Source organism: Gadus morhua, chromosome 23, assembly GCF_902167405.1.
Source record: "Gadus morhua chromosome 23, gadMor3.0, whole genome shotgun sequence".
In the NCBI taxonomy this organism is placed as follows: Eukaryota; Metazoa; Chordata; class Actinopteri; order Gadiformes; family Gadidae; genus Gadus; species Gadus morhua.
The window spans coordinates 24927746-24949628 of NC_044070.1; the positions used below are offsets into that span (position 1 = coordinate 24927746).

Sequence of the window (21883 nt, forward strand, 5' to 3'; positions counted from 1 at the left end):
TCTCTCTCTCTCCCCCCCTCACTCTCCCCTCTCTCTCTCTCTCTCCTCTTTCCCCCCCCCTCACTCTCCCCTCTCTCTCCCTCCCCTCTCACTCTCCCCTCTTCCTCTCCCCCAACCCACTCTCCCCTCTCTCTCTCCCCTCTTTCCCCCCCCCGACTCTCCCCTCTCTTTCTCCCCCCCCCCGACTCGCCCCCTAACTCACACTCCCCCCGTCTCTCTCCCCTCTTTCCCCCCCCCGACTCTCCCCTCTCTTTGTATCTCTCCCCCCCCCGTCTCTCTCCCCTCTTTGTATCTCTCCCCCCCCCCCGTCTCTCTCCCCTCTTTGTATCTCTTCCCCCCCCCCCCCGATTCGCCACCCAACTCACTCTCCCCCCGTCTCTCTCCCCTCTCTTTGTATCTCCCCCCCTCCCCTCACTCTCCCCTCTCTCTCTCTCTCCCCTCTTCCCTCCCCCCGTCGCTCTCCCCTCTCTTTGTATCTCCCCTCACTCTCCCCTCTCTCTCTCTCTCTCCCCTCTTCCCCCCCCCCTGACTCTCCCCTCTCCACCCCCCCCTCCCCCCTCCGGTTTAATTGCAGAGGAGATTAACAATGCAAGTCAATTTGTTTTCTGGCTTTATTATGTCACAGTGGAGGAGGGGGGGGTGTGGTTGAGTCCTATGGATGAGGTTTAGGGGGACACCGCCCCGGGGGGGGTGGGGGGGGGTGGTTGAGTCCTATGGATGAGGTTTAGGGGGACACCGCCCCGGGGTGGGGGGGGGTGGTTGAGTCCTATGGATGAGGTTTAGGGGGACTCTGCCCCGGGGGGGGGGGTGGTTGAGTCCTATGGATGAGGTTTAGGGGGACACCGCCCCGGGGGGGGTGGGGGGGGGTGGTTGAGTCCTATGGATGAGGTTTAGGGGGACACCGCCCCGGGGTGGGGGGGGGGGGGTTGAGTCCTATGGATGAGGTTTAGGGGGACACTGCCCCGGGGGGGGGGGTAGTTAACTGGTACATTTATATACAGGGTTGAACGGCGGTGGGGAGATTTCACCATTTCGCAGCTTAAACGTTTTCTTTCTTTCTTTTTTTTTTTACAAATGAGCAAAGTTAAGTGTGGACCCTGTTGTTAAATGAATGTTGAACATGTATATCCTAGCATTGAAGCTTGGTAGCTTCTTGGCCAACAGTGACTAATCCCTGTTCACTCCTTCTCTCTCTCTCTCTCTCTCTCTCTCTCTCTCTCTCTCTCTCTCTCTCTCTCTGTCTCTCTCTCTCTCTCTGTCTGTCTCTCTGTCTCTGTCTCTGTCTCTGTCTCTCTCCCTCTCCCTCTCCCTCTCCCTCTCCCTCTCTCTGTCTCTGTCTCTGTCTCTCTCTCTCTCTCCCCCCGCCCCAGTACTCGGAGAAGGCTCTCTACAACCAGCTCTGCTTCCTCCGGTTCCTGTTCGACTGGGACCACGCCGTGAACAAGGTTCTCCCCAGTGAGGACCGAGGTACGCACTCGCCCCCCGGCCTGCCAACGTGTTTCTGTTCATGTCCCAGAGCCCGCTGCTCTCTCATTGAAGCATGAAATAATGACACAAGCAACGCGGCCTGGCTAGTCGCAACAAATGCACGGACAATTTTCTCTTTCTCCTCAACGGCTATTGTGGAGCCTGGGGTGAAGTCTGTCTTAACAACACTGTCGCAAAAATACACACGCACACACACAACATACCATTAGCAATCAATGGCTTAACTTAAACCTTTTACACATGCTGCACTTAACAATATTCAAAACAGTCAGTAGAAACACACACTCACTATCACACAGACACAAGCACACATCGACACACGCAAATAGTCAGGCATGCAGCAGAGTATGGGCATTGGATACGGGTTGGGGGGGGTTAAGGACATTCAGCTCCTTGAGTCGACAGCCCTAATTTAGGAGACGGATTCAATCACACACACATACTGAATGCAAAACGCTCCAATCACGGGAAGAAAGAGGGAAAGAGCCCTCCATGGCTCTCTCTCTCCTGTTCCACCACTGCCTGCCCTGTCTAACTCTCTCTGTTCTCTCTCTGCCCACTCTTTCTGTCTCTCGCCTCTCCTGGACAGGCACTCGTTTGGCAATGTTGATTGAAAACAGGTTTTAGATTTGGGGAAATGATAGGGGGAGTAATGGCACGCTGACGAAAGGATAGCCCTTCTCCCATAATGGGACATGGAGCGTATACCCCCCCACCTCTCCAGCCGGCCACGCACGCCCGCACACACACGCACAGTCGCACACGCACGCACGCACACAGGCAGCGCAGTCAGTGGACCCCAATAGAGGCTCCTTCAGCGCCCGGCTGGCTGCTCAGAGCGGTGTCGGTCCACGGGCCGCTGACGGGCCCCTGATTGATGTCACTTGATTAGAAAGGGCCGCCGGCATTTATTTATTTGATTCAATATTTGCGTGTGTGCGTGTGCGTGCGTGTGCGTGTGCGCGAGCGCGAGCAAAAGAGCTCGCCGGCGGAGGTAAGTATAACGTGTAATCAACAGATGACCGCTCTGAGGGCGGAGGGAGCGGGGACCAGGCCTGGGCCAGATGAGGAGGAGGGCGGAAGGGAAAGGGTGCTAACATGATTATAGCCTCCATTTTTCTTGCTTTATTTTTTCCGGCCATTTTCTAGATGTGAAAAATCATCGCCAATCAATTCTTGACTTGCCCCTTTTTCCTTCTGCTGTTCCTCTTGTGCCTGTTTTGTGCTTGTTTTTTGTTGTCTTTCCATTCTTGCGTGTTCTAATCAGAATAGGGAACTGTGCAAGCTTTGTCACTGAAGCAGAGGCAACAAAGGATTATGGCGGTTTGAAAAAGGATGTCGCTGAAATGTTGGATTGGAATGGATTGCATACAGTGGAATGTTCCCCAGAATGGGGCCATGTCTATTTCCTGCATGATGAGCTTTAACTTTACTTGTTGAAGTAATTGCCACAGATGAGCCTTTAGACGCCCCCTTCCCTCCAGTCATGTTAATGCACTTTGTGGCACGGCGTCTGTATAAATGAAGGTGGATGCGTGTTCTTGCACACGCTGTTAGAAAGTACAGCCTTAAGGTGGTCTCCCTTGGTCCTGGGGGAGTAATACCACATATTACTGCATTACTCCCACAGGGGAGCACGCTGCTCCCATTGCAGGGAGGGACCCAGCTCTCACTCGGGCTGGGGGAGTTTTGTGGGGGCATATACGCTCGTATTCAGCGACTTGCATGTGTGCGATGTGGAGGTATCTGTTGACCATCTCCCGGTCTGACAGATCTCACACACACAATGTGATGTGTGTGTCTTCGGCGGCGTGATGCCGAACGCTGATATGTGGATCCTGTATCGGACTCCTTTTGGTTTGTATGTCTTATTGCCGCCGTTATTGTTGGCCTGGTCATACAGAAAACACATTTATTCATGCTTCAAAGTCATCTCTGAATTGTGAGTCTAAATTGAGTCAAATGGTGCATATAAAGCGCGCCCCTGGGATATGGGGGGGCACTCCTAGCCTGCCTGATGAGGCGCCCTTTGAAATGACGGTGCTGTGTGTGCGCCGAAAACAAAGCCGACGACAAGCTGATGATCATTGTGATGTTCACACTGCGACGTGTGTGTGTGTGTGTGCCCATGTGTACCCTTGTGCATAATCTACATCTACATTGCATTACTGTGCCTGATTGCCGCAACTGAGTAAAACATGGAGGTAATTTCAGCCTCTGCAGGATATCTCTAATAGAATACATCTTCCTTTTTTTCATAGGCACGCACACGCATACGCACCCGCTACCATTTGTCCTTTCGCTCGCCTGAAATTGTCCTGTATCAATGACTTATTGCACATCAGTTGGCTATTTTCTCTGGCTTTCTCTCTCTCTCTCTCCCTCTCTCCCCCCCTCTCCTCTGCTCCCTCTCCGTCTCTCTCGCTCTCTCTCCCTCCCTCTCCATCTCTCCCTCCTTCCCTCTCTATCTCTCCCTCCCTGTCCCCCTCCCTCCCTCCCTCCCTCTCTCTCTCTCTCCCCTTCTCTCCCCTCCAGCTCTCTCCATCTGTTTCCTTTCTCTTGGCCGTGCTCTGGCTGACGCTCAAGCCCAGTCTCCATCTCCAGTGTGGGCAGTATGATTGCGTGTGTGAGCAATAATGTAATTTTGCCGCATTGATAAAACACAAATTGCCCTTGAGCTGCGCTTTTGTAATGATCCATTTACCGGCAGCGTCCCCCCCGTCTCAGGCTGTCCTCCTCTCCCCTCCCACTCGTCATCCTCACTTATCTTCATCTTCCTCCGTGCACTTCTTCTCCCTCTCTCCCGCTCTCTCTCTCTCCCTCCCTCTCTCTCTCTCTGTCTCTCTCTCTCTCCCTCCCTCTCTCTCTGTCTCTCTCTCTCTCTCTCTCTCTCTCTCTCTCTCTCTCTCTCTCTGTCTCTGTCTCTGTCTCTCTGTCTCTCTCTGTCTCTCTCTGTGTCTCTCTCTCTCTCTCTCTCTCTCTCTCTCTCTCTCTCTCTCTCTCTCTCTCTCTCTCTCTCTCTCTCTCTCTCTGTGTCTGTGTGTCTCCCCCCCCCTCGGCGGCTACAAAGCGGGGTGGCACAATCGGCGGGTGAGATTGTCAAATCAATTATTCATTCTGTGCAATTACACTCGCACAAAGAAGTTTCCCGTGCTCCGAGTGGTGATTAAATTAACTGCTCTTCCAGCTGCCCGCTGCCACCAGCTAATAGAATATGCATGCGGGCGGCCGACGGAATGGCCGCTCTCCATTAACTTCATCATGTTCACTTAATTACAGGCTTGTTATTGTATTTACACCTTGTTAGAGCGCGCAGAGCCCCCTCTAGTCGCGCCCGCAGCCACAGAGTGTGCACGTGTGTGACAACACCTAGTTAGAGCAGAGATAACCCCTGGTACACTCGCCGTGGCGTGCACGTGTGTGAGCGTGCACTTGTTTGTGAGATGGAATAGTTGAGAACTGCGTGGAGGGAGACGCCTTGAAAACCCTTTGAGGTCGTTGGCGATGACGAAGGGCCGATGACGAAGACCCGACCAGAGCAAGGCCCACGGCTGGGTCTTGGTTTTCTTTTGATTATTTTGTCGTTATATTTTGCCCCACGGCCACGTGTGTCCACCTGTACCCCGTCACCTCCTCCTCTGAGGCCTTAACCCCCCCCCTACGGCCTCCTGTCTCCACCGTACCCCGTCACCTCCTCCTCCGAGGCCTTAACCCCCCCCCCCCCCACGGCCTCCTGTCTCCACCGTACCCCGTCACCTCCTCCTCCGAGGCCTTAACCCCCCCCCCCCCTACGGCCTCCTGTCTCCACCGTACCCCGTCACCTCCTCCTCCGAGGCCTTAACCCCCCCCCCCTACGGCCTCCTGTCTCCACCGTACCCCGTCACCTCCTCCTCCGAGGCCTTAACCCCCCCCCCCCCTACGGCCTCCTGTCTCCACCGTATCCCGTCACCTCCTCCTCCGAGGCCTTAACACCCCCCCCCTCACCGCCTCCTGTCTTCCCGTCTGCGGCGTGCGTTTTTCTTTTTGAGGACGCTATTTATTTGAACTGCACCCCTACTGTGCGGCGACTCAGCGAGCTCTGTCGCTCTTTCTCCGCTCTCTTTCAGACTCTTAAATCATTCTTTTATCTGCTCGCCGCTCAGTGATTGAGGTGGGAAAGAGAAAAGGGGGGAGGGAATTATTTTCTCCTACCTTTCAGAAATGATGACATGATTGCTTTCGCTTGATCATGCATCATCACCCCCCCTTCCATTCTTCAGATAAATAGAATAGTTTGCCCCCTCCCCTTTCTCCTTATCGCTCGCTCTTCCTGTCTCTATTTCTATCTACTGTCTTCTCCCTCCCCCCCTCCCTCCTTCCCTCCCAGCTAAGAGGATTATCTGGTAATGGCCGCCGTCAATGTTTAAGTCGTCTCTGCGCGTGCACGTGCGCAGGATGAGCGCATGAAGATTGTTTTGTGGTGCGGGATGTTTTCTAGTTACCATGACTGAGTGTCCGTGCCTCCTCAAGTGTTTAACGAGGGTGTGGCGCGGTAGGGTCAGGGTTAGGGTTAGGGGCGCGGCAGGGTCAGGGTTGGGGTTAGGGGCGCAGCAGGGTTAGGGTTAGGGGCGCAGCAGGGTTAGGGTTAGGGGCGCGCCAGGGTTAGGGTTAGGGGCGCGGTAGGGTTAGGGGCGCGGTAGGGTTAGGGGCGCGGTAGGGGTAGGGTTAGGGGCGCGGTAGGGTTAGGGTTAGGGGCGCGGTAGGGTTAGGGGCGCGGTAGGGTTAGGGGCGCGGTAGGGTTAGGGTCAGGGTTAGGGTTAGGGGCGCGGCAGGGTCAGGGTTGGGGTTAGGGGCGCAGCAGGGTTAGGGTTAGGGGCGCGCCAGGGTTGGGTTTAGGGGCGCGGTAGGGTTAGGGGCGCGGTAGGGTTAGGGGCGTGGTAGGGGTAGGGTTAGGGGCGCGGTAGGGTTAGGGGCGCGGTAGGGTTAGGGGCGCGGTAGGGTTAGGGGCGCGGTAGGGTTAGGGGCGCGGTAGGGTTAGGGGCGCGGTAGGGTTAGGGTTAGGGTTAGGGGCGCGGTAGGGTTAGGGGCGCGGTAGGGTTAGGGTTAGGGTTAGGGGCGCGGTAGGGTTAGGGGCGCGGTAGGGTTAGGGTTAGGGGCGCGGTAGGGTTAGGGGCGCGGTAGGGTTAGGGGCTCCTCTTCCAGAGGACGGTGGGTGCTCAGTCGTAGCATAATTCTGCTTAGCGCTAGTTAGCCTACCTCTTGGCTAGGAGCCTTGCTAGCCAGCGCGTGTCCCCTTGTCTCCGCTCTTCTCCCAAACCATTGAGCTGTTCTGTCTTCATCCCCATCTGGAGCCCCTCGTCTTCCTCCCTCGTCTCCCCCCTCGTCTCCCCCCTCGTCTCCCCCCTCGTCTCCCCCCTCGTCTCCCCCCTCGTCTCCTCCCTCCCCTCCTCCCTCATCTCCTCCCTCGTCTCCCCCCTCGTCTCCCCCCTCGTCTCCCCCCTCGTCTCCCCCCTCGTCTCCCCCCTCGTCTCCCCCCTCGTCTCCCCCCTCGTCTCCCTCCTCATCTCCCTCCTCTCCCCCCTCGTCTCCCCCCTCGTCTCCCCCCTCGTCTCCCCCCTCTCCCTCCTTGTCCCCCCCTCCCTCCCTGGGCCGTGGTGGTGCGTGTCTCCTCCGGTCTGGTTCCAGCCCACCTGAAGGGTAACCGACGCCGTATTGACTTCATAGCCCTCCTTCAGCTCCAGTATTGATCCCCATGGCTTGAGTGTGGGGCTATCGACCCAGCCCCCCCCTGTCCAGTCCAGTCCCCCCTCGACACCCCAGTCCAGTCCAGGGGGACTTGGACTCCTTTACAGCTCACCGATACAGGTTTCCCTTTGGTTTCCTCCACCCCTTCCAAACATACTCGAGATCAAACCTAATGGCCAGCCGCGGTGATTTGATCAAACAGGATGCTGTTTGAGCGCGCCCGCTGTTAGACCCACCTCTGTGTCCCGGCTCTGGCCACCACTAATTGATTAATCGATTTGTTAACTATGTTAATTATGTAATTAATCGCCAACTATTTGGAAAACACAGTCCTAATGCTCTAGTTTCTAGCGTCATTAATGTGAGATTTTCTATTTTCCTGAGTTCTCTAAGACGGTTAGCTGAATGTTTTTGGGTAGTGGACCAAACATTAAAGACGTAACCTGTCTCTGGCAGAGACCGATGGACCCATTCTCCCCATTCCTTATCGACCAAACCTCTAATCATTCTCCCCATTCCTTATCGACCAAACCTCTAATCAGTTAATCGAGAAACCCATCGCCTGCCTGATCGATAATGGACCGTTCGTCTCAGCCCGGCCCTGAGACGCCCGGTACGACCGAGACTGACCACCCCCCCCCCCCCCCCCCCAGGCCTCTTCTCCAGGAGGAAGGTGGAGCAGGAGGCGTACCGGAGGCTGAAGGAGGTGGTGGACCGGGCCCTGGCGGTGAGCGGCTACTCGGAGGTGAACCTCTCCAAGCTCTTCCAGGCCTTCAGCTCCCTGAAGTAAAGCCAGGCCCCCTGCTGGGGGGTCCGTCGGGGGCCCCCGGCTCATCAGGACATCGTGGACCGGCCACCCCCCGCTGGGCCCACCCCTCGTTGAGGGGGCTCCAAGCCGCACGCCAACAAAGAGCTGCCCTCAGACCTGGTGGTGTGTGTGTGTGTGTGTGTGTGTGTGTGTGTGTGTGTGTGTGTGTGTGTGTGCGTGTGTGTGTGTGCGTGTTCAGAAAGCCATGCGGCTGCCTCTTGTCCATATCTCCCCCCCCCTCCACCACCCCCACCAATCAATAGCCACTCCCCTCCTCCATGTGGTGGACCTGTGGTGGAGCCCCCCAGGTAGGGCTGAAGACCCTTAAGCCTGAGTACTCACTGCTGCCGCAGAATGCACCCCACCAACGCCATGACCCCGATCAGCCCCACCACGTACTGGGGGGGCAATTACCTGTGTGTGTGTGTGTGTGTGTATGTGTGGGGCCCCCCCATCAAAGTGCCCCCCATCAGAGGGCCCCTCTGATGGGGGGCCCTCTAATGGGGGGCCCTCTGATGGGGGGACCCTCTGATGGGGGGGGCCCTCTGATGGGGGGGGCCTTCTGATGGGGGGGCCCTTCTGATGGGGGGGCCCCTCTGATGGGGGGGCCCCTCTGATGGGGGGCCCCTCTGATGGGGCCCCGGACAGGCGGCCCCTCTGATGGGGCCCCGGACAGGCGGCCCCTCTGATGGGGCCCCGGACAGGCGGGGCCCTCTGATGGGGCCCCGGACAGGCGGCCCCTCGTCCTGATTGGCTCCATTCAGCCGCTGTGTCTCACAGGCAGAGGGCGAGAGAGAGACGGGGGAGTAAAAGAAACCAACTGGGTGTGAGTCAGTGTGTGTGTGTGTGTGCACCTCATGCACCCTCTCGATTGGGGGTTCCGGGGATGGAGGGGTGCCCTGCGCGGCAGAGGGGAATGATTGGGTGAGGGGGGAGGCTTTTGTCTGTAAGGAACAGCTGATCTTCCTTCTCTGTTAAGTGATGGCTTCATTTCACTGCCCTTCCCTGAACCACTGGTCTGTTTTACTGTGTGGCCGTTTCAATGTATGGAACTCCTTTTTCCACAGGAGAATATTTCTAATCAAATGGGTATTTTGTATTTGTATTTAGATGTTTTGTTTTTTGATGACGTGTATTTAGCACGTTTTGGTACCGCATCCTTAATAAACTCAATGACACATGAGCTAGTTTGTGTTTGGTTGTCGTGTGTGTGTGTGTGTGTGTGTGTGTGTGCGCCTATTTTGCCCCACTTTTATGGTTGTCTTTTTTCCTCTTTCCACTTCCCCGTTTATCTTTCATTATCACTTGCATCGCTTAAGAGTTTTCATTTCAGTTAATAATCGGAGGCGACTGACTGTTGAAGCTCTCATGTCTATAAATACCGCTCGCAAATTACCCTGAAGCACTGACTGGAGGAAGCACAAGAGTGAGCCGAACACTTAAATGACAATTCACTATGCAACATAGTTGCGTATTTATATGAAACCCAACGAAAAGGCTCCACTCTTATTTATTAAATGACAGTTGAGTCACCGGTTTCTTCCAGTGTCAGCCTGGTGTGATACAAGTCTATTTTGATTCAATAAGATTACATTGTAGTCATCGCACGTATGGACTGTAATGGACCTATTCTACACGACGTAATGCAGTGCGCGCGCCAATCAAGTGCTCGTGCGGTATTGGGGGGGGGGGTGGACCTCACGTGGACGTGATGCGCGCCAAATCGAGCCTCCGTATTAATTCGACCTGTCGCTAAGCTAATAAGAGCGGACGAGTCTCCGGCCATTGTCATGTTAAGCTTTATTGCTTGTCGTTTTGACCAGAATGGTGGTGTTGAGCAAAGCGATGAACAAGGCAGCCTTTGATGAGGGAATTAGTCCTCTATTCTGTCCCCATTATTCATAGCGCGGCGGAAAACACAAGTACCAGAGAGGGTGTCAAAAGGAGAGCCGGTCCTATTGCAAAGTGTCTCCCTTGTTCGGGTTATGAGACGATAAACCGCTTAATACACGGAGCTAATTGGATGAGAGCAAGAGAGACGGGGAATTAAGGGGCGATCCGAAAGGGAGCGGAGTGCCATGGGCTATTCAGGCCTTTCATTGCCCGTTCATCGGGAGGGGGGGGGGAGTCTGTTCATCAAAGCGCCTTTTAGAGCCCCTCTCCCGGGCCGAGGAGCGATCCGGATGAGGTCCACGGTGATTGGGGCCATTCTTCAGGAGGACGCGGTGGGAGCAGCGATGCTCGGGAGAATCGAAATCACGGCCAAATCAGGGGAACCGAGGAAGGAGAGCCAATGATGGAAATGGGTGCGACATTGTGGGAGTTAAAGACACCTTTGGGCGCCGCCGATTATTATCAGCCGGCTATGGTCCGATGCAGTGCCCAGAGAGAAGGCGCTAAATGTTCCCTTGGGCCAGTTCGGTGGTGAAAGGGCCGTATGATTGGACCATGCGGTTATGCAGCCTTTTTATATCAACATTCATTATTGTGATCATTCATGCAATATTGCCAAGGAGTCTCCAGCTAATCCTGGAGGCCTACTTGGCTGTCTTGAATGAAAAGGGACTCAACAAGTGTGACTTGGTGAATCCAGAGGCATCGCCGCGACAGCATTTCAATTTTCTCGCCTTTTGCCTGGAAGAATCTAAGCCCCGAGCCCAGCGGGTCATCCGCGTCCGGCATTCCCCTGATATTAGGTACAAATTGGTTTGCCATTCATTAGTTATATTCACAATAAGATTAAATCTCCCCGGACAATCTCATCACAATCCTATAGGGCCTCTGCCCCCACAGAAAGGAAAACACGCTTCACTTGGCTTTATGCTCGGAGAATGGGGTTTTAACAGAATGCATTCACAAGGCGGATGGTGATTTGGCAGGACAAAATTGTTTTTTCTTTGAATCATATTTAAACTGGTGGTCTAGGAGGGCAGATGTTGGATTGGCTTCTTTGAATGGGGGACCTTTGTGAATATTAACGATTTGATGTCTCCTGTCAACTCATGTCACAGATTAATGGCAGATGTCCCGCGAGATATTTCATTGTTTAGTGGGTTGAAATCGAGTTATTGAATTAAATCATTATCAGGGCGAACTATAGTCCTACAAACCGAGGCAAGTGGACGAGGAGATTATCCGGCAGACAATAGAAAGGAACTAGATTAATCCGCGGACTAATTTCACGCGATTTGGTCGGACACTATAGGCGGGGTAAATTGACCGGAATGGCGGATGAATGGCGTGCATTGATCGGTGTAATAGTTCTACATGACCGGGAAGATCCAATGTGGGGGATTTGGTGGATTAGCTCAACGAGGTGGGGGAGTCCGGTGAGGAGTGGGGACTCGAGAGAAAGACTTTTGATAAAGTGGTTTGTTACTTCATTAATGACAAAGCGACTCACAGCCATCGACATGGCATTACAGATGTTAAGACCAATTTAGTCCTTTCAAAGATTTTTAAAAAGAGTTTGGTAAGAAGGGGGAGGGGAAGGGGACCCCTAGATAAAGTGGACGGTAATTGAAAACGCTCGCCTTTGTCGCGTGTTTTTTACATGTGGAGATTAGCTCATGAATATATCGTGCGCATTTAGTCAACTTTACTGAGTGAGGGAGAGACACGCAGCGCCCGGAGGCCCCAGGTCCCGATGGCTTCATCCAGTTAACCGCTCAAAGTTTACCTCCTCAAGTTATTTTGTAGTAGGATCTTAGATCTTGTACCATTTTTCTGCATTTTGATAGTTATTTTTTCTAATAATTATCTCCAACTATTTGACACAATTGCTCTTCAAATAATCCAAAGACCTCCAACGACCTAAATAGCCTACAATTATATTCATCCCTTTTGATAAGATATTTTTTATCTTATCCATTCCGTTGGCTATTTCTGAGTTCATTGCGACAGTATTAGACAAAAAAACCAACAGTTAATAAACACATTTTATTAATAGTTCTATTATATATTTTACATAGTTAACTTTCCTGGTTCAAGCCGCCTTATCTTGAACTAATTTGAAATAATTAAGTAGGCTAACCCATTTTAACACCATAATTTATTCAAATTAGCATTATTAAACCCGGAAACGAATACTCACTTATTAAGAAAAACGGTCCTTCACTCGCTCTTTAAGGAAAGTTTCGACATAAATAATTATCTAAAAACCTAATATTTCATAAACACAGGTGAAATTCCTCACAGGGCAACATTCATAAATCACTACATCAAGTGCAATTTTTAAAACATGGTCTCCTTTCAAATACACATGACCCTGTTTTGAAAGTCCTCCTTTTTTGTCAGTTGTCTTTTTTTTACACAATATGTACATGTTTAATCTCACAGTCGGGCACAAAAGCCACTAATCCTGTCTTCAACTGTATGTCCTGTCGTCACGCCGGGTTAATTAACACCATCACATAGTTTAAGTGCTGAAAAAAGATCTCAACAAAATTAATTTCAAAGCAAAAATTAACGAGAAAGGGTAGCAATAGTATAAACTAATTGTATCCTCGTTGTTGATCTCGATAGATGTAAAACAATTTCAAATCTGATGCTATTCGGGACTGACTGACATACAAGAAGTATAGATGGGGTCAGATGGTGACAGACTGTAGAGAAAGATATGGAAGGTTCTAGAGACAGTTTTCCTTTGGTTTGGGGGGAGGGACCTCCTGAATTGTGTGTGTTTGTGTGTGTGTGCGTGCATGTGCTCTTACTAGTGTATTGCTGCCAGTGAGCTGTTTTCCACCTGTTTACCTTAGAGGGGTCCATGTTTAGGCAAGGTAAACATAATGCAAGGGTATTAAATATTCAAATGTTTATGATTGCTATATATATATAGGAATTTATTCTATTTTATTTCCTTTTATAAAATTAATTCAACTTTCTCAAGCTGCGTTTTGAAAGGTGATTAAAATGCCCTAACTAGTCCTTCGTTGGTTCTGGAAGATGAGTGTGTGTGTGTGTGTGTGTGTGTGTGTGTGTGTGTGTGTGTGTGTGTGTGTGTGTGTGTGTGTGTGTGTGTGTGTGTGTGTGTGTGTGTGTGTGTACTGTTTGTATTTGTGACCATGCAGCAGTAGCAGTCACTGAACTTGTTTACCTCAATTTGGTCGTACTATAATCTTTCGGGGGGGGGGGGGACGGGGGGTATCGGGGAATAGGGAGCGAGCGCTTCATCCCCCGACGACTCCTCCCTCCCGCCGGTGTGGAGGGGGGCGGAGGGGGCAGACCGGGGGGGGGGGCAGTGTCGGGGACGATGACTCACCCCCAGAGAGAGTGAGTCCCCAGAGGTGGGGTCCCCCAGAGAGAGTGAGTCCCCCCCCAGAGGTGGGGGCCCCCAGAGAGAGTGAGTCCCCAGAGGTGGGGTTCCCCAGAGAGAGTGAGTCCCCAGAGGTGGGGTCCCCCAGAGGTGGGGTCCCCCAGAGAGAGTGAGTCCAGAGGTGGGGCCCCCCCAGCGTTCAGCACACCTCCTTGCCGGCCGCCCCCGGGGACAGGACGGTGAGCTGGGTGAGCTGCGCCGAGTGCTCCTTGGCCTTCAGACGCAGCGCCGCGATGCTGGAGGCCCGCCGGTCGGCCGCCGCCGCCGTGGTGGGGGAGGAGGAGGAGGAGGAGGTGACGGAGGAGGAGGAAGGGTCAGAGAGCACGGGGCCCGGCTGGTGGTGGTGGTGGTGGTGGTGGTGGGGCGGGGCGTCCCCCGGCGGGGCGGGCTGGCGGAGGAGGGCGTTGGTGGAAGCGCTGCTGAGCGGACCCAGACTGGAGAAGAGCCTGGGGGAGGAGGAGGGAGCTCTGGGTCAGCTGCTGGGGGCGGGGCTACGGTGCTCGGCTTATTATTTTATTATTATTATTATCCTCGTTTGTGGATTCAAAGGACAACCAACGTTTCAATTGACTAATGTAGCCAAAGTGTTTTAACACAATTTCAGATCCCAGACACATTACACAATGAGTTACACTAATGGGATCTTTGCGTGGGCTGTACTGTATCTGTTTGGCAGAATATGAAAAACTTTTTTGCAATTAAGTCTTGCTATTCATTCAGTCAGTGTTTCATTTTAGTAGAAACAAAACAATTGTTCAATAAACGATTATTTTTCCCCCACAGTTTGTCAAAAGTAAAGTTAGGCTTAGTAATAAAATCAACTTACATGCTTTTACATCTTCTATTGTTTCCTTAAAAAACTGAGTAGAAGAATAACAAATGCAGGGTGTTAGTAAAAGCTATCGAAAAGAGCACTAATTAAGGAAATAAAAAGACAAGCTGTGTACGGGGCCATGGAGAGCGAAGCTGTCCCCATGGTTACGAACTCACATCACTCCGTTTAGGTTCACCACGGCAGCAGGCTTTGACCGAGCGGATATCGTACCCCTGAACAGGCGGATAACCCCAGAGAGTGACGAGTACGGCCACTAACACTGTTAACCAGGCAGCTCCCCCAGGGTTAGGGTTAGGCTAACCCATCCTGTCAGGGTTAGGGTTAGGCTAACCCATCCTATCAGGGTAAGGGTTAGGCAAACCCATCCTATCAGGGTAAGGGTTAGGCTAACCTATCCTGTCAGGGTTAGGGTTAGGCTAACCCATCCTATCAGGGTAAGGGTTAGGCTAACCCATCCTATCAGGGTTAGGCTAACCCATCCTGTCAGGGTTAGGGTTAGGCTAACCCATCCTGTCAGGGTTAGGGTTAGGCTACCCCATCCTATCAGGGTTAGGGTTAGGCTAACCCTGACCCTGATAGGATGGGTTAGGCTAACTCATCCTATCAGGGTTAGGGTTAGGCTAACTCATCCTGTCAGGGTTAGGGTAAGGCTAACCCATCCTGTCAGGGTTAGGGTGAGGCTAACCCATCCTGTTAGGGTTAGGGTTAGGCTAACCCATCCTATCAGGGTTAGGGTTAGGCTAACCCATCCTGTCAGGAGCTGCAGTCCGTTATCTGAAACCGCTCCATGTGTTCCCCACGAGCCCATCAGGCTTAGGTCACATCAGGCCTAGGTCACATCAGGCCTAGGTCACATCAGGCCTAGGTCACATCAGGCCTAGGTCACATCAGGCCTAGGTCACATCAGGCCTAGGTCACATCAGGCCTAGGTCACATCAGGCCTAGGTCACATCAGCTGAAGCTCACCTGCCGAATGTCGGCCCGATGAAGGCGGGGTGGCGGAACATGGCGGCCGTGCCCAGGAAGGCTCCCAGCCCGAGGGGCGTGGCCATGGAGGGGCCCGAGCCGTTGTGGGAGGGAGGGGCGAGGCCCGGGAAGGCGGCGGCGGCGGCGGCGGCGGCCGTCCAGGCGGACTCCAGGGCCGGGTGCGGGTGGGGGGGGAAGGGGCCCCCGTCCAGGTAGTGGCTGAGCGGGTGGGCGGCGGCCAGGGGTCCGGGGAACGGCATGCCGGAGGGGTGGGCCTGCACCCCCGCCTTCTCCCGCTTCCGCCACTTGGCGCGGCGGTTCTGGAACCAAACCTGAGACGGGACGGAGCGGTGAGAACCAGGAAGACCCTCGGAGGTAAGACACTGGGACCGCCGTGCCCAGACTGGGAGCGCCGTGCCCCCACACTGGGACCGCCGTGCCCAGACTGGGAGCGCCGTGCCCCCACACTGGGACCGCCATGCCCAGACTGGGAGCGCCGTGCCCACACTGGGACCGCCGTGCCCAGACTGGGAGCGCCGTGCCCAGACTGGGGCCGCCGTGCCCAGACTGGGAGCGCCGTGCCCACACTGGGACCGCCGTGCCCCCACACTGGGACCGCCGTGCCCCCACACTGGGACCGCCGTGCCCAGATTGGGACCGCCGTGCCCACACTGGGACCGCCGTGCCCACACTGGGACCGCCGTGCCCAGACTGGGACCGCCGTGCCCAGACTGGGACCGCCGTGCCCACACTGGGACCGCCGTGTCCCCACACTGGGAGCGCCGTGCCCACACTGGGACCGCCGTGCCCAGACTGGGACCGCCGTGCCCAGACTGGGACCGCCGTGCCCAGACTGGGACCGCCGTGCCCCCACACTGGGACCGCCGTGTCCCCACACTGGGACCGCCGTGCCCCCACACTGGGAGCGCCGTGCCCCCAGACTGGGAGCGCCGTGCCCACACTGGGACCGCCGTGCCCAGACTGGGAGCGCCGTGCCCAGACTGGGAGCGCCGTGCCCAGACTGGGAGCGCCGTGCCCACACTGGGACGGACCGCGGCCAAACGCGTAACGCATGACGAGAGATTCAAAAGGGTTCGGAATGACGAGGACTTTTCTTTCTTCTATTAATTCCTTTAGTTGGAAAGTGAAACTCAATGATGATGAGTGAGCTTTGGGGCCCGGGGGGCCTCCGGTCCACCTCACTGAGTCGGGTCCCTGAAGACGGGCTTCAGGGGAGGGACGAGCTGATTAACCAGAGGGTGCTGACAAAGACCCCAGAAGATGACCAGTGCCCCGACTCAGCTTCACTAAGGCTCTCTGGACGAGGCGCGCCCGGAGCGCCGGGGGGGAGGGCCGGGGGGGGGGGGGCCGGGGGAGGGCCGGGGGGGGAGGGCCGGGTGGAGGGCCGGGGGGGAGGGCGGGGGGAGGGCCGGGGGGGGAGGGCCTGTGTAACTTTCCCACCCTGCTCCTGCTGGGCTCTGCGGAAACACGGCCTCGGACAATGAGGCAAAATGTCAACACGAGCAAAGTGATTGGATGGGCGAGTTCACAAACACACACACACACACATACACACACACACACGTACACACACACACACACACACACACACACACGTACACATCAAATAGAAAAGAGGCATGTTATTATCACCCCCTCCTTCCTTCCCAGATGACTGTTTAGCATCAGGCCCCCCCCCCCCTTGGGAGTTTATGAGTTTTATCACCTCCCGACGGGGGCTAGGCTTACCCTGATGGGCGCTAAGTGATTTGTTCGCCTACTGTCCACTTCAGGGACATCTGTTGTTTTACCGTCGGACCATATAACCTCCCAGCCTTCCATCCCCTCCGTGTTTGAACTGTCTCTTTGGTTATGAGCCCGGGCCTTTGACATGCAAGCCCTGCTCTCAATGGACGATAGAGGGGAGGGGGGGGGCTGAGGGGGGCGCAAACACCTTTAATGGTCTCTCATTCGCTCCCAAGTGCAAAGCATCGGATCAATGCGGGTCTATTGCAATCACATAATGGGAAATCAAATAGCATTATCCTCCCGCCATCTCCTCTCTCTCTCTCTCTCTCTCTCTCTCTCTCTCTCTCTCTCTCTCTCTCTCTCTCTCTCTCTCTCTCTCCCCTCCTTTCTGTCTCTCTCTCTCTCCCCTCCTTTCTGTTTCTCTCTCTCTCCCCTCCTTTCTGTCTCTCTCTCTCCCCTCCTTTCTGTCTCTCTCTCTCTCCCCTCCTTTCTGTCTCTCTCTCTCCCCTCCTTTCTGTCTCTCTCTCTCTCTCCTCCTTTCTGTCGCTCCCATTTTACACGCAGACTGCCGCTCTCTGCCTCTCTTGCCCCCCCCCCCCCCCCCCCCCCCCCCCTCCCCCCCCTATCCCCCAGAGATGGGATCCTCGGCAGAAGCAGAGTAGGCCTGCTGTTTACCGGGTCGCTAAGTGAGCTTTTATGAATAGCCTGCATTGGCTTAATTGCCTCTAAAACATCCACAAATTGCATGTAATAACATTCGATAACAGGAAAAGACATTCCCCACTTAGAGTTCGCGGACATTTAACACGTTTTCACTGTAATAAATTACGGGCTAAAGATTGCGCGTGTGTGTTTCGACTCGGAACCGGTGACGCATAGCGCCATTTATTATCTTGGAAATGTTGCATGATAAAACCTTTTTTTTTTATGGCGCATGAAACATTAAAAGTCTTTAGTTTCCTGTGTTTGATGTACGAGCGATGGGGATGTGATGGGTCTGTGAAAAGCAGCCATAGAGAGAGGGACACTTACTTGGACGCGCGCCTCGGTGAGATCCAGCCGCATCGCCAGTTCTTCCCTGCAAGGAGAAGGAAGAAAAATGAGAATATTTAAGGTTATAGGTCAGCGTTTGGGCGCAATAAAGCATTTATGTTTTGTCCCTCTTTGCTGTTCCCTGTCAACAATAGACAAGCAAAATAGGCTGTTTTTTTTTTTTTCCCTGAACTGTTCAAATAAGCCATAGTCATGTTCTGTTCTGCCTGTCAGCAGTGTGCTGGAAAGGGGCCTATAGATTGCTACACCGACAATCATAAAGAAAATGTAACAACATAATGGCATCTAAACGAGCCTGCCACAAAGCAATTGGTGCACCCTAAACTACGAGATGGGCTTGCAGCGCAAATTAGACACAAACGCCTTTAAAATAAATCGATAGAAAATAGAAAAATCCCGCAGCACTAAAAGTCTAAAATAAAGACTGTGTTATGGCGTATGGAGTAGAAACGTGTCAAAGATGCCTTTGTATACATTTAGGCCTACATTTCAGGTAAACGACTTATTGTAATAAAAAAATCATAAAAATGTAAAGCATGTGTCTGTCTGAGAGAGAGAGACAGTGTGTGTGTGTGTGTGTGTGTGTGTGTGTGTGTGTGTGTGTGTGTGTGTGTGTGTGTGTGTGTGTGTGTGTGTGTGTGTGTGTGTGTGTGTGTGTGTGTGAGAGTGTGCGCGCGTGCGTGTGGGTGTGTTTGCGTGCCTGGGACTAGATAAGGTTCGTTTTCTTGCCCTTGAGCTCGACGACAGGGCCCCAAATTTGGGATGAAAGTAACACCAGCTAAATCGTTTAATATTCACACGAGGAGACGTTCAGGTCCATGACAGCCGCGACAATAGAGGATAACACGAAGGAGAACACGGGCCGACCACCGTGCTTCTGTCGTCTCCCGGACTGCCAGTTCAACTTGGCCGTTTGTACTTTACGGTTGAATTTCGTTTACAATTGACGGATGCAATTGTTGATTAATTCACCTTTACTAATATTAATATTAAATGTATTATTACGATAATTAGTAGCCTATTATATAGCCTACATGTTATAATACATACAACATTATTTTTATTTAGATTGTATATATTATTATTAAAGTACTAGGCCTATGTTATTGTTGTTTTATTACTTTTATGGGTATTGCGTATTGTTTTTCATTGTCAATATTTTTTTTGATGCAATTGAGAAAAAATATCGGATGTTTCAGTAGGCTAATTGGTGCATTATAATAATCATATAATAATCAAACATCGTAACTAAAATCGATATATACAACTTTTTGATAACAGAATGGCAATAATAACAATGCAAAAAAGAATAAAACCTCATAAAGTTATCTAAATATTTGAACCTGATGGACTAGGCCCGTTTTGGGGTATTTTCCACTGACCTGGTGAACACGTCGGGGTAGTGTGTCTTCTGAAATGCCCTCTCCAGCTCCTCGAGCTGGTAACTGGTAAACGTAGTCCTGTATCTTCTCTGCTTCCTCTTCAGCATGCCCTCCTCCGAGTCGCTCCCCGCCGAGAGACACACGCTGTCCTCCCCGTCCCGCCCGTCCCCGTCCCCCGCGTTCAAGCTCTCCCGCTCTTCGTCCTTGGGGGAAAGAGCTATAGCCGTGTCCCTGCACGTCTCCTCTGCCTTCCCCGGGTTCTCCTCTTCGAACTTCAAGGGCCCCAGCTCCACCAGCCCCAGGCTGCTGTCCTCCGAGCCTTCCCCGGGGCTCTGGTCGCCCTCTCCCCGGCTGAGGGACGCGTTCTCCCGGTAGGACTTGCTGCGGCTGATGCTCACCTGTGGAGCCTGGCTGATCTTCAGGCTGTCGCAGGCCTGGTCCAGGATGAGCCGGTCCCGGTCGAACTTGTCGCCGTGGTCGTGAAGGTATTTCCCCCCCGGGCCATACAGCCGACGTAGCTTCGGTGGGAGATGCATGTCCGGGTCCAGTGTTAGGGGGTCTTTCGTCAAGCCTATAAATAGGAAATGGGCCAAAGATGTCAACCTTTTTTTTCGTGTTTTTCTTTTTAACAAAATAGCCTCAAGACGTTTGAAGCAGAACAACATGGACGTGCCTCACCAACAAAAAGGTAAATCCATGGTGGTCTATTTACTATATGCTTTAGGTCTAGTGTGCTGAGTTGATACCAACAAATATCCACGCATCCTACATGGACGTATTGGACGTCTTTCTTGTCATTTATAAGGGCCATACAGTATGTGTCAAAGGCATGGTATACAGGCCTGTCTCATATTTTTGGTGTTAAGCGCTAAACTACAATTTCATCATCAGAGAAAATCAGACAGCATTATATCGATGCAATATTAACGGAAACGCTAAACCTCCTCGCTGCCTCTTACCTTCCGCGGTCTTGTGCAGCTCGCCTCTGCTCGCCAGCCCTGTCAAAGTTTGCGCCCCAATCAGACGCACTTTGCAGGGGCTGCGCCGGCCCAGAATACTGTCGATACAGTACGAGGACAGCAGTGTGGGCGATTTACTCTTCCGTTCGTCCCGGTCGTGGATATCTTCCTCGAATTGACCACTCATTTTGATGTGTGTGTGTCGGCGTTCGTCTTATGCTTGTCTTAAGAGTGCGTAAAGGTGTCCCTGTCTCTCTCTGGTCCCTCGTGCTGCGCTCACTCGAGTCGCTGTGCCGCCGCCTGACTTTGCTTCAACTCACTCCTCGCGCTCTCTCTCTCTCTATCCCTCTCTCTCTCCCTCTCTCTCTCCCTCTCCCTCTCCCTCTCCCTCTCTCTCTCTCTCTCTCTCTCTCTCTCTCTCTCTCTCTCTCTCTCTCTCTCTCTCTCTCTCTCTCTCTCTCTCTCTCTCTCTCTCTCTCTCTCTCTCTCTCTCTCTCTCTCTCTCTCTCTCTCTCTCTCTCTCTCTCTCTCTCTCTAGCTCTCGCACTCGCTCTCTCTCTCTCTCTCTCTCTCCCGCCGTTAATGACAGACAGCTTTTTGCTGCTGCCTCGCGCTCCGCCTGGCTCTCCGCGCGCTGGCACCGACGTGTGGGTTATTATCGCTTGCCTGATTGGTTCACGTGGGGGAGGGAGGGAGGGTGGAGGGGGGGGGGGGGGGGGGGCAGCTTTATATATTTTAGCCATTAAAGTTCATTTGTGAGAAACGCAGTAAAACTTGACATGGAGTGTGTTGCCTGACGGAATGAACTCCCAACAGAGCTTCTGACTCTTCTAGAGGTTTACAATGAAGCTGGTTTGGCTTAAAGTTGGCATGTTTTTATTGCTGTCTTTAGTGTTGTCTTTAAAGGAAAGATTATTTGGTGATGATTGTATTATTATCATCACTTACACTACGAGATGCTAATATCCCCCAAAATATGGTATATTCGACCATAATAATAATATAATAATAATAATATCGACAGCCGAACAACCAAAACTACAACAACTAAATCTTCAACAACAACGATAGTAATAATAATAATAATAATAATAATAATAATAATAATAATAATAATAATAATAATAACAATAAATAAAATGAAGAAACAACAGTAATAATAGGAAAAACGTTACTAATGTCAAATTAGTGAGTAATATCATTTTTTTTATTCTATAGAGCAATGGCTGGGTCTTTATCTCAATTAGAAGCTAAACAATGAATAATAATTCGTTATGTTTGAACCATCACCTACAGGCCTGTGGGAGAATGGTTATGCTTTATCTTAAATTGAGGAAGGCATGAATGTGTAAATGCACCGTGGATTGTAGGTTTGAGTCGCTTTTAATCTGGGCCGGAGTTTGTGTTCAACGCCTCAAATACCGCAGAGATTGATAAACCTAGATTATAAAACATTATTTAGTTTAACATTTTGCTATATCACAGTGGAAAATTTAGTGATGGAAATTAAAATTAATTAGCTATATCATATGTCATGACGGACTGCAGGTTATTATAATCATATTTATCAACTCTAGGCCCAAATTAATTTATTTAAAACAATTA

The 21883-nt window shown here is 52.4% G+C and overlaps 2 protein-coding genes across 4 annotated transcripts in view; one reads left to right on the plus strand and one right to left on the minus strand.

The window, feature by feature from the left end:
- Nucleotides 1-8274, plus strand: part of pola1 (polymerase (DNA directed), alpha 1) — a 60476-nt gene extending 52202 nt beyond the window's left edge. For both annotated transcript variants that reach the window (XM_030348991.1, XM_030348992.1), the window contains exons 36-37: nt 1371-1467; nt 7866-8274. In XM_030348991.1, coding sequence (XP_030204851.1) covers nt 1371-1467; nt 7866-8002 — 234 coding nt within the window. In that variant the 3' untranslated portion in view covers nt 8003-8274. The remainder of the gene's footprint in view (nt 1-1370; nt 1468-7865) is intronic.
- A 5116-nt stretch (nt 8275-13390) lies between these two features.
- arxa (aristaless related homeobox a) lies at nt 13391-20631 on the minus strand. 2 transcript variants are annotated; one of them, XM_030349127.1, is made up of 6 exons: nt 20279-20631; nt 19320-19890; nt 17917-17962; nt 15136-15467; nt 14161-14194; nt 13706-13780 (listed from the first exon to the last, which is right to left on the minus strand). In XM_030349127.1, exons 1-5 carry the CDS (start codon nt 20463-20465, stop codon nt 14176-14178), a joined length of 1155 nt encoding a protein of 384 aa, XP_030204987.1. In that variant the 5' UTR covers nt 20466-20631; the 3' UTR covers nt 13706-13780; nt 14161-14175. The 2 variants fall into 2 exon arrangements, with proteins under 2 accessions (XP_030204986.1, XP_030204987.1); XM_030349126.1 differs by lacking the exon at nt 14161-14194 and having other exon boundaries at nt 13391-13780.
- Nucleotides 20632-21883: the final 1252 nt, after the last annotated feature.

Coding starts and splice junctions, on each gene's coding strand:
- arxa (XM_030349126.1), bottom strand. CDS start 20,465: ATGAGTGGTCAATTCGAGGAAGATATCCACGACCGGGACGAACGGAAG. Junction 19,891..20,278: donor GCTGCACAAGACCGCGGAAG/GTAAGAGGCAGC, acceptor TCCTATTTATAG/GCTTGACGAAAGACCCCCTA. Junction 15,468..17,916: donor TCACCGAGGCGCGCGTCCAA/GTAAGTGTCCCT, acceptor GTCCCGTCTCAG/GTTTGGTTCCAGAACCGCCG.